At 40.8% G+C, this 16,233-nt stretch overlaps 1 protein-coding gene across 4 annotated transcripts in view; it reads right to left on the bottom strand.

Annotated features, from left to right (window-relative positions):
* LOC132821513 (lisH domain-containing protein ARMC9) overlaps positions 1-16,233 on the bottom strand; it is a 150,366-nt gene that overhangs the window by 103,253 nt on the left and 30,880 nt on the right. For all 4 annotated transcript variants that reach the window (XM_060834118.1, XM_060834117.1, XM_060834120.1 and 1 more), the window contains exons 5-7: positions 14,346-14,501; positions 9,814-9,906; positions 6,433-6,457 (exon numbers count right to left, since the gene is read on the bottom strand). In XM_060834118.1, the coding sequence (XP_060690101.1) occupies positions 6,433-6,457; positions 9,814-9,906; positions 14,346-14,501 (274 nt within the window). The remainder of the gene's footprint in view (positions 1-6,432; positions 6,458-9,813; positions 9,907-14,345; positions 14,502-16,233) is intronic.

Here is a 16,233-nt window from a genome sequence, read left to right on the forward strand (position 1 = left end):
ATCAGTAAGTACATACAGAATTGTGTGCTAAAGAATACAAGTGTTCCCCAAATGGAAACCATGGATGAACCGGAAAATCCATTCCCTACTCAAGTCCAGGTCTGTGGCGTACAGGTGACCCTGATCTAAACAGGAAATCTAGGTCTAATATTCACAAAGCCATCAGGGATGCGAACAGATAATACCAGACTAACCACATGAATACGCCCACGATGGCAAGGCTGACATAATATAATGGGCTACAAAGTGAAGTTGAGTAAAACTGCTGACAATGATGCATCCCTCCCGATGAGCTCAATGCATTCTATGCTCAGTTTGAACAGAAGTTCAATGAAATGATGTCACCTGCCCCGACAACCTCAGCTGCACCTCATCCATAGTCACTACTGCAGACATCAGATCAGCCTTCTTCAGAGTGAACCCATGGAAAGCGACTGGCTTGGATGTCCCTCACCATGCCCTCAGATCCTGCGTGGACCAGCTGACAGGAGTACTTGTGGACATCTTTAACCACTCCTTTCAACAATATGACGTTTCCACCTATTTTGAGAAGACTATTACCTTCCTGGTGCCAAAGAAAAATCAGGCAATGTACCTTAATGACAAGTGGCTCTGAATCCATCATTAGGAAGTGCTTTCAGAGGTTACTAAGGGCACATATCAATTCCAACCTCCCAGACTGCCTTGATCCACTGCACTTCGCCTATCATCATTATAGGTCGTTGGCACATGCCCTACACATCTGGATAACAACGACCTACATCAGATTCCTATTTATTGACATTAGCTCTACCTCCATCACCACAATACCAACAAAATTAATCGCCAAACCTATTGCTCCCTATTTGCAACTGCATTCTCAACTTCCTGACTCACAGACGATAATTAATAAAGACTGGTGACAACATCTCCTCCACAATAATCCTCAACGATGGTGCCCTACAAGGCTCTGTACTCAGTACCTTACTATGTTGCTTACATGCTTATGACAGTATGGCCAAATTCAGCTCCAACTCTTACTTAGACAATCATAGTGGGTCAGATCTAAAATAACAATGAGAAATATTATAGGGAAAAAAGTGCTTAGTGACATGGTGTAAAGACAACAATGTCTCTCTCTCAATGCACCGAAATGAAGGAGCTGGTCATAGACTTCAGGAAGCAGAGTGCAGGACACACATGTGTCTGTTGAGGTGGAAGACGTTGAGAACTTCAAGGTCCAAGGAGCAAATATCACCAACAATCTGTCTGGTGCATCTACTATAAAGAAAGCACACCAATGCTGCTACTTCCTCAGAAGACCAAGGAAATTCAAAATGTCCAAGAAGTACCATAGAAAGCATCTTATCTGGATGCATAATAGCTTGGTATGGCAACTGATCTGCCCAAGACCACAAGAAATTACAGAGTTATGAACAGAGCCTAGTCCGCCATGAAATCCAGCCTTCCTTCCACTGACTCCATCTACATGTTCCACTGCCTTGGGAAAGGAGCCAACAAAATCAAAGACCCCTCCCACCTCAGTTATACTCTTTTCCAACCTTATCCATCAGCAGAAAATATAAAAGTTTGTAAACAGATTCAAGAACAGTTTTTTTCGCGGCTGTTATCAAACTTATGAACAAACCTCTGATATATTAGAGTTGATTGTTCTCTGCACCTTCTCTCTAACTGCAATACTTTATTCTGCATTCTGTTCTATTACGCTGAAATAAGGTATGATTTGTCCAGTTAGCACAGAAAACAATACTTTTCACTGTATCTCAATACAGGTAGTGCGCTCAGATAATGCGCGTTCCGGCAGTGCGATTTCTTGATAATATTGCTGAGGAATTAAGGAACAGTATTTTCAATAACGTTTACCCCTGTTCTCAATAGCGTGATTTCAGGGGCAATGGTTTCACCCGCTTCGTTCTGCGCATGCGCCAATAGACCAGCTTTATGAGAGAGGTACTGCACAGAGAGAGATGCATTCAGCAGCTTCCTGTGAAAGCTATACTACTCCTACATTATCCCATTTTTTGAAAAAGTGGAGGGGCACAGTGACAAGAATGTTAGCAAGAAGCGTCCTGGTGATAAAAGTGCAGGTGGTGAACACAAAAGAAAGACTATAACACTGGAAGAGAAGCTAGATATTAAGGAGAGAATATGTGATATAGCTCGCTTAACAGGAATGAGGGAATCTACCTTACGCATCATGATGACCTTCTGCCGCATTAATAATATTTTTAAATGTACTGTGTTAAATTTACTTTTGTTTTATTGATAAATATGATTTGTACCTTCATTCAGGTTGTGCTATACTTGGTGTTAGACATTTGGCTGGTTTTAGACAATAGACAATAGATGCAGGAGTAGGCCATTCTGCCCTTCGAGCCTGCACCACCATTCAATATGATCATGGTTGATCATCCTTAATCAGTATCCTGTTCCTGCCTTATTTTCATAACCCTTGATTCCACTATCCTTGGGAACTCTTTCTTAAATGAATCCAGAGACTGGGCCTCCACTGCCCTCTGGGGCAGAGCATTCCACACAGTCACCACTCTCTGGGAGAAGAAATTTCTCCTCATCTCTGTCCTAAATGTTCTACCCCGTATTTTTAAGCTGTGTCCTCTGGTTCGGCACTCACCCATCAGCGGAAAAATGTTTCCTGCCTCCAGAGTGTCCAATCCTTTAATAATCTTATATGGGTCAATCAGATCCCCTCTCAGTCTTCTAAACTCAAGGGTATTCAACCCCTGTCACTCCAGTCTTCCAGGAATAGACCTCATGAACCTATGCAGCATTCCCTCAATAGCCAGAATGTCTTTCCTCAAATTTGGAGACCAGAATTGCACACAGTACTCCAGGTGTGGTCTCACAAGGGCCCTCTACAGCTGCAGAAGAACCTCTTTGCTTCTATACTCAATCCCTCTTGTTATGAAAGCCAGCATGCTAATAGCCTTCTTCATTATCTGCTGTATCTGCATGCTTACCTTCATTGACTGGTGTACAAGAACACCCAGATCTCTTTATACTGCCCCTTTACCTAAATTGATTCCATAAAGGTAGTACTCCGCCTTCCTGTTCTTGCCACCAAAGTGGATAACCATACATTTATCCACATTAAACTGCATCTGCCATGCATCTGACCACTCACCAAGGTTTTTAAGTAATCGTGAGTGATATTTTTTGCTGGTCTGCCCCAAACTCCACTTTTCTCATAGGCTCCATTATTTATATTAAGCAATTTTCTATTAAACGAGGTTTTGCTGAAATGCAACTATGGCATTGGAGGAGAACTACCTGTATATGTAACAATAATAAATCAAATCAAAACCAGCCTTTCATTACAAGGCAACCTGGACGTTCCAGATTTTAGTCCAGTAAACTGCTTCAAACACATTTACACCCTTCCTCAAAGATATCTACACCGTAGACAGTATTCCACATGTTATCTCAACAGTGTCCTGTGTAACTGAAGCATAACCTTCCTTAAAATAAATGATGCTGAAAATGTGTTGCTAGAAAAGTGCAGCAGGTCAGGCAGCATCCAAAGAACAGGAGATTCGATGTTTCGGGCATAAGCCCTTCTTCAGGAATGAGGAAAGTGTGTCCAGCAGGCTAAGATAAAAGGTAGGGAGGAGGGACTTGGGGAGGGCGATGGAGATGTGATAGGTGGAAGGAGGTCAAGGTGAGGGTGATAGGCCGGAGTGGGGGTGGGGGCAGAGCGGTCAGGAAGAAGATTGCAGGTTAGGAAGGGGGTGCTGAGTTTGAGGGATTTGACTGAGACAAGATGGGGGGAGGGGAAATGAGGAAACTGGAGAAATCTGAGTTCATCCCTTGTGGTTGGAGGGTTCCTAGGCGGAAGATGAGGGGCTCTTCCTCCAACCGTCGTGTTGTTATGGTCTGTCAATGGAGGAGTCCAAGGACCTGCATATTCTTGGTGGAGTGGGAGTGGGAGTTAAAGTGTTGAGCCACGGGGTGGTTGGGTTGGTTGGTCCGGGTGTCCCAGAGGTGTTCTCTGAAACGTTCCGCAAGTAGACGGCTTGTCTCCCCAATATAGAGGAGGCCACATCGAGTGCAGCGGATGCAATAGATGATGTGTGTGGAGGTGCAGATGAATTTGTGGCAGATATGGAAGGATCCCTTGGGGCCTAGGAGAGAGAGGTAAGGGAGGAGGTGTGGGCGCAAGTTTTGCATTTCTTGCAGTTGCAGGGGAAGGTGCCAGGGGTGGGGGGTGTGGACCGAGGGATGGGGGATGAGGAAGAGCGCCTCTTCTTCCGCCTAGGAACCCTCCAACCACAAGGGATGAACTCAGATTTCCCCAGTTTCCTCATTTCCCCTCCCCCCACCTTGTCTCAGTCAAATCCCTCGAACTCAGCACCGCCTTCCTAACCTGCAATCTTCTTCCTGACCTCTCCACCCCCACCCCACTCCGGCCTATCACCCTCACCTTGACCTCCTTCCACCTATCACATCTCCATCGCCCTCCCCAAGTCTCTCCTCCCTACCTTTTATCTTAGCCTGCTTGGCACACTTTCCTCATTCCTGAAGAAGGGCTTATGCCCGAAATGTCGAATCTCCTGTTCCTTGGATGCTGCCAGACCTGCTGCGCTTTTCCAGCAACACATTTTCAGCTCTGACCTCCAGAGCAGACCTCACTTTCTCCTTAAAATAAATAAAAACAATCTGTTAGCTTGCCTCAGTATCTGGGCACCTGTACATGAGCTTTTGGTAATTCAAGCAAGAGGACATTCAGATCCCTCTGAATCTCAAAGCTCTGCAATCTCTCATCATTTATAAAAAAAAAGGCTTTATTCTTTCTATCAAAATAAATAATTTCACATTTTACCCACATTACACTTCATTTGCCAGATCTTTCCAACTCACTTAACTTATCTCTACCTTTTTGCAGTTTCCTCATTCCTCTTCCTTAACTGCTTTCCTAAATTTAACACAATGGGCCTATTTCATTCTGCCGAAATTATCCCGTAATCTTATTTTCTGCTCACAATCATTTGTTCAAAACTCTTGTTCATTCATCAGTTATCCAAAGGTGCAAGCTGTCAATTTACAGAATACCTACAGGAACTTGTCAGATCCATCAAGCTTTACCTATGTTCAACAAAGCAATCAGTTGATGACATATTACTATAAAGTCACAGAGTCATACATAGGTACAGCATGGAAACAGACCCTTCATTCCAATCTGTCCATGCTGACAGATATCCCAACCCAATCTAGTCCCATCTGCCAACACCTGGCCCACATCCCTCCAAACCCTTCCTATTCAAATGTGAAGCAGTGTCAACATCTCAATCTACATCTTCAAGAAGCAAATAATTATAGTTCAACACCCACTAAATATACAGGTTCCAGTTTAAATACTTTCTTGCTGAATTTGAGGAGACAATAAACAGTTTTAAAGGTCATAAACGACATGAAAAGATTAAAGTGAAAAAGGTAAAATAAACAAAGGGTGAACATGATCACATTTAGTTTTATCTTCAATATTTTCTTTAAAAGAAATTTACATGATAAAGATTATAAACTGATAAATGGGTTCAGAAGAAATCATTGTACTCAAAATGATAACTTTGTTTCACTCTCCAAAGATTCTGCCAAATCTGCCAAGTTTCTCCAGAAGTTTCTGTTTTTATATCTTTAAAGCTCATTCTTGCTTTCACAAAGACTTATTACTCTCTTTGAGCAGTAAATTCTCTTTGGTAATGTGACAGTAGAATCCCAGAAGAGTAATTCTACTACAAAAGTGTAATAGTTAATTTGTCATATTCCTCCAAGTAGCACAAAAAGTTACAACTTTGTGATGTGTTACATCACTCATAATTGCATGGAGCCACACATAAATAGCAGGTCACCTTCTTTGAAGACATCAGTGATTTAGTTAAATTTTCACAACAGTTTAATGGTCACTTCTACAGATTTTCGATTGCCAGGATTTTTTTGTTAAACTGAAATTAAATCTCAAAGTGGTTTGGTAGGACTTGAACTCAGATGGTCTAGATTATCAATTTAGATTTCGGGATAGATAATATGCAACAATTTGATTTCAGCTTCTACTGCAAGGACATTTGCATTCTGAAAGTAGGAACTGTGACCCCACTATCACTGCAAAAGAATCAGATTAGCGAGCTCCAATTGACAATGTTTCAGAGCTAAAGGAACAATTTCCTGATCATGGGTACTGCCAATGAACAATTTCCAACTGTTAAGTACATTTACCTTTACTGTTCAGAAACAATGCAAACATTTTACTGAACAAGCACTTGAAAATATTAATATATTTGTAGCCATGACTTTAAAAGCTGCGAAACAATCTTAAATCTGTTAAGATGTAGAAGTTGACAGTAATGCTTTGATCAGTCACTATTTTTACTCTCTGTGGAATTAATAAAACATTAACAGCAACATATTAAGAGTCATTACCTTTCGAACTCTGTCCGTTTTCTTTCTTTGAAAGAAAAGTTAAGGACCACGACTTTTCTATTAGATTAGATTAGATTAGATTAGATTAGATTAGAGTAGATTAGATTACTTGCAGTGTGGAAACAGGCCCTACAGCCCAACAAGTCCATACCGACCCGCCGAAGTGCAACCCACTCATACCCCTATATTTACCCCTTCACCTAACACTACGGGCAATTTAGCATAGTCAATTCATCTGACCTGCACATCTTTGGACTGAGAGAGGAAACCGGAGCACCCAGAGGAAACCCACGCAGACACGGGGAGAATGTGCAAACTCCACGCAGTCAGTTGCTTGAGGCGGGTATTGAACCCGGGTCTCTGGCGCTGTGGACACCCAGAATCAATATCTTATAATTTTATAAAGTTTACAAAAATAATTACTCTGTTCATGCTACTCTATTATGTGAAAAAAAGTATTTTAAAAATTGTGTGGTCGATATTCTATGCCCGTGTATTACCTAATTTACTTTGCAGGGTTATCTCCAACACCAGCACAGCATCTTGTAAGAGGGTGGCTCAGCCTATTCATACCAGTTTTTAAAACCAAAGATTCAAAATTTTTTGAACCCACAACACACCAGTAGTTACTTATTGTTGCAAATGTGGCTGTAGTAAAACCTGAACAGCACAACTGACTGATAACATTATCTTATCATCATCACACTGTCATTTGTGGGGCTTTGCTCTGTGCATATTGGCTGCTGTGTTTCCTACATTACAACAATGACTAGATTGCAAGAAATCCTTCATTGGCTGAGTACTGCTTTGAGATGCACCATTATGTGGAAAAATGACATATAAATGCAAGTTTTTCTGCTTTTTGAATTGAACAAGGCAGCCAAGTTATAAAGATAGCTGTTTCACGGCCCTTAATATGGCTTGGTATCAATTAATTGCTTATCCTAGAGTGTTCTACTCAACAGCAATTAAAGATACACAGGACTACAAGAACATTATACATTATTAAAGCATGCAAAACCTTTAAATAAGGAACATTCAAAGGGCAAAGATACATTTTTCCAGTTCCTGTACAAGTGTGTGTGTGTGTGTGGTGGAGAGTTATCAGTTAGCTCATTTGGCTGGATGGCTGGTTTGCAATACAGAGTCACACCAACAACATAGGTGCAATTCCAACATCAGCTGAGGTTCCCATGAAAGACTTTCTTGCTCAGCGTCTCCCCCAAGGCCTGAGGCATGATGACTCTTGGGGCTAAATCACCACCAACTGTCTCTTTAATGAAAGAGCAGCTCAACAGACCAGTAGGACTATGGAAACTTTACTGCTTACCTTTAGTACAAATGAACTATCTGAAGTTATTCCACTCTGTTCTTAACCTCTATATAAAATAAACTGACCTCCTCTACCATATTCCACACAACGGGCATGAAGCCAAATCCTTTTTATCTCCATCACATGATGTTTGATAGTCAGCATCATTGTTATAAACAAAGAAAATGCCTAAATTCTGTTCTTGTTCAGGCTGATTAACTTTGTAAATGTACTCTAAAACTCTATGCTCATCATCCAGGCGATAAAGCCTATTTCTTTAATTTATTCAAAGCAGTCATATTATTTCAAAGACTCACATTATGCTTCTTCTCAGCCTTCTTTTCTTGAACAAAATTGTGTAAAGACGTCTTTTTCATAAATTAATCACTGTAAGCTTTGCATCTCACCTCTGAACAATTTCCAACATGTTTAGTTTAGTCTTCATACGGAATAACCAAAACTGCGTACTCTATAACTGGTCTCACCTTGGGGGCAGCACGGAGGCTCAGTGGTTAGCATTGCTGCCTCACAGCGCCAGGGACCCAAGTTTGATTCCAGTCTTAGCTGACCGTGTGGAGTTTGCACATTTCCCAGTCTCTACGTAGGTTTCCTCCGCGTGCTCCAGTTTCCTCCCACAAACCAAAGAAGTGCAGGTCAGGTGAATCGGCCATGCTAAATTACCCATAGCGTTAGCTGCATTAGTCAGAGGGAAATGGGTCTGGGTGGGTTACGCTTCATAGGTTGGGGTGGACCTGTTGGGCTGAAGGGCCTGTTTCCACACTGTAGGGAATCTAATTTAATCATCATTAAGCTCCATGTCATTGTAACTTGGGCTGACTTCTATTTAATCCATATTTAAGTAACATTTTCAGTCCAAGAAAGAAAAGTTAAATTGCAAAACAATTATGATTTTGTGTAAGTTTAAACTGATCAATAAATAGTAATAAAAGGAAATCAAAAGTTCATTCCAATGGATGAATTCTACTTCCATACAAAAACCAAAAGAACTGCAGATGCTGTAAATCAGAAATAAAAACAGAAATTGTTGGAAAAACCCAGCAGGTCTGGCAGCATCTGTAAAGAGGAATCAGAGTTAACGTTTTGGGTTTGGAGACCTTTCCTCAGAAAGCGAGGAAGGATGATTCGACTTGAACATGAACTCTGAATTCTACTTCCATGTCTACTCAGAGTCATAGAGATGTACAGCACGGAAACAGACCCTTAAATCCAATTCGTCCTTGCCAGCGAAATACTCTAACCTATCTAGTCCCATTTGCCAGCACTTGGCCCACACTCCCCTAAACTGTTCCTATTCATATACCCATCCAGATTCCTTTTCAATGTTGTAATTGTACCAGTTTTCAGCACTGCCTCTGGCAGCTCATTCCATACACACACCACATACTGCGTGAAAAAGTTGCCCCTCAGATTCCTTTTATATCTTACCCCTCTAGTTCTGGACTCACCCACCCCTATTCATGCCCCTCACGATTTTATAAACCTCTGTAAGGTCACACTTCAGCCTCCAACGCTCCAGTGAAAATAGCTTCAACCTGTTCAAACTCTCCTTATAGCTCAAATCCTCCAACCCTGGCAACATCCTTGTAAACCTTCTGTACCCTTTCAAGTTTCACAACTTCAACAGGTGGGAGACCTACCCTTCCGATAGGTGGCACACAATATTGCAAATGTGGCCTAACCAATGTCCTGTACAGCTGCAACATGACCTTCAACTCCTATACTCAATGGTTGCTTGCCAATTTTTAGTCATTTTCAAAAGTGTGGCGATGAAGATGAAGAGCTTCATCCTGATGAAGAGCTTATGTTCGAAACATAGACTCTCCTGCTCTTCGGATGCTGCCTGACCAACTGTGCTTTTCCAGTGCCACACATTTTGACTCTTACCTTCAGCATCTGCAGTCCTCACTTTCTCCTAGATTTTTAGTCATTGCTACAATAAGGACAGTCATCCATTATATTTTTCCAGTTTCCACCTCCCTCTCCTCCCTTTGCAGAACTAAATACCAGTCACAAGAAGTATACTTTTCTACGAAGAGTAAAAAGGATACAAATAAAGACAGCAGCTTTGGAACACTGGTCACTTTCAAAGTTGCAGACAGAAATTTTTGCAGTGTCATTTTCAATTCCGGAGACCACGAATCCTAAAGAGCAAATTCAGATCATCAGAAATGATTAGAAGAATAAAAAGCTAAGACAAAAAACAGCCATTATTTAAAACCTTTCAGTGTAGAATTAAAAAAAAACACAAACTTGGCAACAAATTAGAAAATATTGCAAGATACTCTTGCACATAATGAATGAAATGGAGAGAGGCTGTTCGAGATGGAATATTCACTTCTTACCTTCCAACATTTGTTGAATAGGTTCTTTTCATAGCTGGTGGAAACTCGACGCTCAGAAACTTGATATCTTATCACAAATTTGTTTTCAACAATAATATATCCATTGTTGTCTTCCATTTTTACTTGCTAATCTTAATTACTAATACATATTCAGGTATTTTCACTCAGCAAAAGTGAATAGGAAGAACATGTTTCTAAAATCAAAGTTTAAGACTCATAATACTAAATATCTATATAGCAAAATAGATTACCTAGCTTTTGGGATTTTTTTTCATTATTTTAATGATGTGCATCCTCCACACACAGGATTATAATCTAGCTTGATAGATTCCTGGGAAACTGTAGGTTGAGGAGTTAAATATAAAACTGGGGTTCTGTGCTTAAAAAATAGGGTCCATCCATTTAAGACAGAGTTAAGAAGAATTTTTTTTCTTCATAACAGCTCATCAATCTTCGGAAATCTCTTCCTCAATACAAGTGGCCAATGGCCATTCAGCCCTTCCAACCTGCTCCGCCATTCAATGCAATCAGAGCTGATCATCCAATTCAGTCCCCTGCTCCCTGCTTTCTCCCCATACCCTTTTTTCCCTTCGCTCCTAAAAATTATAACCAACTCCTTCTCAAGAACATTCAATGTTTTGGCCCAACCATTTCTGTGGTAGAGAATTCCACAGGCTCCCCACTTTCAGGGTCAGGACATTTCTCCTCATCTGAGTACATAGCCTTTAGACTGTGACCCCCAGTTCTGGACCCCGCCCAGTCATCCTTCCTACATTCATCCTGTCTAATACTGTTAGAATTTTGTAGGTATTTATGAGATCTCCACCCCTCTTGATCTTCTAAACTCCCAGTGAGTACAGTCCAAACCAATTCAGTCTCCCTCCACACATCAGTCCTGCCATCCCAGGAATCAGTTTGGTAAACCCTTTGTGTGTCACTCCCTGGAGTGGGTGTGGGATACGTATGGACAATGTGGAATAAATGGTTTAGGTCTATTCGCAACTCTCATACTTCTCTTCTGAGAATACACAATACTGGATGAGCGGAGATCCAATTGAAACTTACACAATACCGAATGGCCGGCACAGAGTGGACGTTGGCAAGTTGTTTCCATTGGTAGAACAGCCTAGGACCCGAGAGCACAGCCTTAAAGTAAATGGGAGACCTTTTAGAATGGAGATAAGGATAAAATTCTTCATCCAGAGAATGGTGAATCTACGGAATTCCCTGACATAGATGGCTGCGGAGGCTTGGTCATTGAATATATTTAAAACAGAGATAGGTGTGTTCTTGATTATAAAGGGGATCCAGGATTATGGGCAGAAAGCTAGAGAATGAGGTTGAGAAATCTATCAGCCATGATCGAGTGGCAGAACAGACTCGAAGGGCTGAATGGCTTAATTTCTACTCTTATGACTTATCCTATCTGCATTCCATTGTCCATTTGATAATCCTTTCGCTTAATCACTAGATCTGTTCTTCATTTTACATCACAGGAAACAAACAATCTACTGAACTGCTTCATGAAAAAGGGTCATCTTGTCTACAGTTAAATGATGATCTACTTTTGATCGCAATAGTGATGAAAAATACAACAGAGAGAATTTTCTTCTTAATCTTCTAATTAATGTGGGAAACGTAGTGCATTCATTATACCATTGATGTATTTTGATCATCCAGTCAGATTCAGTTAGCTACAATAACATGCTTGGACAACAAAGATTTAATAAATAGATTACTGGTATGACCGAGGCTGGAGGGGGGCATTTCTCATTCCACTTCCACTGGTAAGAACAGATTTTAAACTTAACCAGGGTGATGAAAGACCAAATTATATATGTCTTAAACTGTACTCAAGCCACAGAGTCACAGAGATGTACAGCAAGGAAACTGACCCTTCGGTCCAACTCATCCAGATATCCTAAGTAATCCAGTCCCATTTCACAGCACTTGGCCCATTGCCCTCTAAACCATTCCTATTCATATGCCCATCCAGATGCCTTTTAAATGTTGTAATTGTATCAGCGTCCTCTGGCAGTTCATTCCATTCACGCACCACCCTCTGCGTGAAAAAGGTGCCCTTTAGGTCTCTTTTAAATATTTCCCCTCTCACCCTAAACCTATGGCCTTTGGACTCTCCCACCCCAGGGAAAATACCTTGTCTAGTTACCCTATCTATGCCCCTCAGCATTTTATAAACCTCTATAAGGTCACCCCTCAGCCTCTGACGCTCCAGGGAAAACAGCCCCAGCCTATTCAGCCTCTTCCTCTAGCTCAAACCTTCCAACCTGGCAACATCCTCATAAATCTTTTCTGAACCCTTTCAAGTTTCACAACATTCTTTCAATAGGAGGGAGATCCCTTTCAGTAGGAGGGCGACCAGAATTGCACACAATATTCCAAAAGTGGCCTAATCAATGTCCTGTACAGCTGCAACATGACTTCCGAACTCCTATATTCAATGCTCTGACCAATAAAGAAAAGCATACTAAATGCCTTCTTCACTATCCCATCTACTTGTGACTCCATTGTCAAGGAACCATGAACCTGCTCTCCAATGGCTCTTTGTTCAGCAACACTTCCTAGAAACCTCATCCAGAACTGGACGGCACAGCTTTAGAGTGAGAGGGGGGAAATTTAAAATGGACCTAAGGGGGAACTTTTTCTCGCAGAGGGTGGTGTGTGTGTGTAGAATTTGCTGACAGAGGAAGTGGTGAAGGCTGTTACAGTTACAACATTGAAAAGACATCTGGATGGGTACACAAATATTAACAGTTTAGAGGGATATGGGCCAAATGCTGGCAAATGGGACTAGGTTAGGTTAGGATATTTCGCCGGCATGGGCCTAAGGGTCTGTTTCTGTCCTGTGCATCTCTATGAATCTAAGTGTATAAGCCCTGCCCCCCTGATTTGCCTTTCCAAAATGTAGCAACTCACATTTATTTAAATGAAAATCCATCTGCTACTCTTCAACTCTTTGGCTCATCTCATCAAGATCCTATTGTACTCTGAGGTAACCTTCTTTGCTGTCTACTACATCTCCAATTTTGATATCATCTGCAAACTTACTAACTATACCTCCTAATGTTCACATCCAAATCATTTATGTAACTGATGAAACACAGTGGACCTAGCACTGATCCTTGTGGCACACAACTGGTCATAGGCCTCCAGTCTGAAAAGCAACCCTTCACCACCACCTTCTGTCTTCTACCTTCAAGCCAGTTCTGTATCCAAAATGTTAGTTCTCCCTGTATTCCATGTGATCTAAGCTTGTTAATTGGTTTACTATGAGGAACCTTGCCAAATGCCTTACTGAAGTCCATACCGATCATATCCACAACTCAACCCTCATCAATCCTCTTCATTACATCTTGAAAACCTCAATCAAGTTAGTGAGACATGATTTCCCATGCATAAAGCCATGTTGACTATCCTTAATCAATCACTGGTTTTCCCAATACATGTAAATCCTGTCCCTCAGGATTCCTTCCAACAACACCGAAGTCATGCTCACCAGTCTGTAGTTCCCTGGCTTTTCCTTACATTTCGGAAAACAACAGCCAGAACAAACTTATTGTATGTCTCGTTACTGATTTTGAAGCTGTGCTTTCTAGAAGCTGGTTCTCACTTTTGCCTATATTTCAAAAGTGTTGCAATGGTTGTAAAGCTCTTGGGGAAGTTCAGATATTATGCAAGTTGCTATCCAAATGTAAATATTTTCATATTAAATACAAATTTTTGCAATAAATGAAACTTTTTAATAATAATTAAAAAGTTAAATTGCTACTAGAAATCTAAACAAGGCAAGTGCTAAGCTGTATGAAGATTGTACTCTTATTCACAAATAATTATGACATTACAAATTAATGTGGCCTTCAAATTAGACTGCAATTTCAAGATCTCTCAGCTGGAATTATGCACTCTACATGCAACCCCACTTACCTAGCCCATTTCATTAGATCACTGTAAATATGGTACCATTGCTACACAACAACACTGAACAGTACACAGAGAAATATAGTATTTTCTTTCTATCATCATGCCAGCTATCATCAGTATGTAAAAGCCCACCCTTCACAGGTCAAGGTGAAACAAGGCCTTGAGAAAATTAAGTAATTTGACATATCTCTGTTCATGGAAGAAAGTAGTCATTAAAAGGCAGAGAAATTGTTACATATCTAAATAGGTTATATGTTAGCAAAACATCCTTCTCTGATAACTGCAGCAACTCTTACCTGAAAAAGTTCCTTAAAAGAGGGATGTACAGTGGGATTGGGGACAAACGGAAGTGCATAAAAGGGCAAAAACTCTGTTGTCTGACTTAACGCAGCACCTCTGGTTTCCAGATAGCTTTTGAAATTAGATGTTCTTTCATCCATATCATCTTTGTCCTGTTAAATAAAAAACAACATTTGAAAGACGAACATCTGTTCAACAGATTTCAAATTTCCTTTCTACAATCTATTTTCCATATTCCCTATTTTTAAGGCTTATTTTTCTTCCAAGGCATTATCTGAAATCCTCCAAGAAATCAACTACTAAATTTCACTCTGATTTTTTTGTTTCTCTCCTCTCTCAAAAGGTACATGAAGCCTACGAAAGGCCATTCAAAAAAAGGTTTAGCCACATAAAAACAGAGAAAAATATATTCCAAGAGGATGTAGTAATTTATTTTTGATGATCACATTCATTAACTTTTTAATGCCTTGTAGCTCAATACATCTTCGTTTTCAAATACATCAATCCAACAAGTAATTTTAGGATAAATATAAAAGGTCCATCAAGATGGCATTTTTTGCCTCTCAGAAAAAACAGGAAACAATTGAACAAAATATAGTTATATTCAAGCCAAAATTAGAAGGAATTCTGGCATTCTGGAGTATACCATCCCTTTTATGGCAGACACAATGAAACAAATTTCAGATAATGGAAAAATTGTTCTGCCTATCAAAAATGACATTATATAGAGTTGCACAGCACAAAAACAGACCCTTCAGTCCAGTTCCTCAATACCAACCAAATATCTTGAATTAATTTAGTCCAATTTGCCAGCATTTGGTCCATATTTCTCCAAACCCTTACTTTGAACATAAAACTAATCTCTTGCGAGAAATACTGAACTGTAGGATTCTCCAAACAAATGGGCATCATAATTGATTCATATAGAGTCATAGACTCAGAGATGTACAGCATGGAAACAGACCCTTCAGTCCTACCTGTCCATTCCAACCAGATATCCCGACCCAATCTAGTCCCACCTGCCAGCACCCAGCCCATATCTCTCCAAACGCTTCCTATTCATATACCCATCCAAATGCCATCTAAATATTGCATTTGTACCAGTCTCCACTACTTCCTCTGGCAGCTCATTCCATACATGTACCACCCTCTGTGTCCAAAATTTGCGCCATATATCTCTTTTATATCTTTCCTCTCTGACCCTAAACATATGCCCTCTAGTTCTGGACTCCCTGACCCCAAGGAAAAGACTTTGCCTATTCATGCCCCTCATGATTTTATAAACTTCTGTAAGGTCACCCCTCAGCCTTCGAGGCTCCAGGGAAAACAGCCCCAGCCGATTTTGCCTCTCCCGAGAGCACAAATCCTCCAACCCCGGCAACATCGTTGGAAATCATTTCTGACCCCTTTTAAGTTTCACAACATCTTTCCGATCTGAAAGAGACCAAAATTGCATGCAACATTCCATCAGTGACCTAACTAATGACCTGTACAGCTGCAACATGACCTCCCAACTCCTATACTCAATACTCAGACCAATAAAGGAAAGCATACCAAACGCCTTCTTCACTATCCTATCTACCTGCGACTCCACTTTCAAGGAGCTATGAACCTGCACTCCAAGGTAGAGAGGACCCAGCACCGATCCTTGTGGCACTCCACTGGTCACGGGTCTCCAGTCTGAAAAACAACCCTCCACCACCACCTTCTGTCTTCTACCTTTGAGCCAGTTCTGTATCCAAATGGCTAGTTCTCCCTGTATTCCGTGAGATCTAAACTCGCTAACCAGTGTCCCATGGGGAACCTTGTCGAATGCATTACTGAATGCCATATAGATCACATCTACTGCTCTGCCCTCATCAATCCCCTTTGTTACTTCTTCAA

The sequence above is a fragment of the Hemiscyllium ocellatum genome, chromosome 13 (genome assembly GCF_020745735.1).
Source record: "Hemiscyllium ocellatum isolate sHemOce1 chromosome 13, sHemOce1.pat.X.cur, whole genome shotgun sequence".
Taxonomy (NCBI): domain Eukaryota; kingdom Metazoa; phylum Chordata; class Chondrichthyes; order Orectolobiformes; family Hemiscylliidae; genus Hemiscyllium; species Hemiscyllium ocellatum.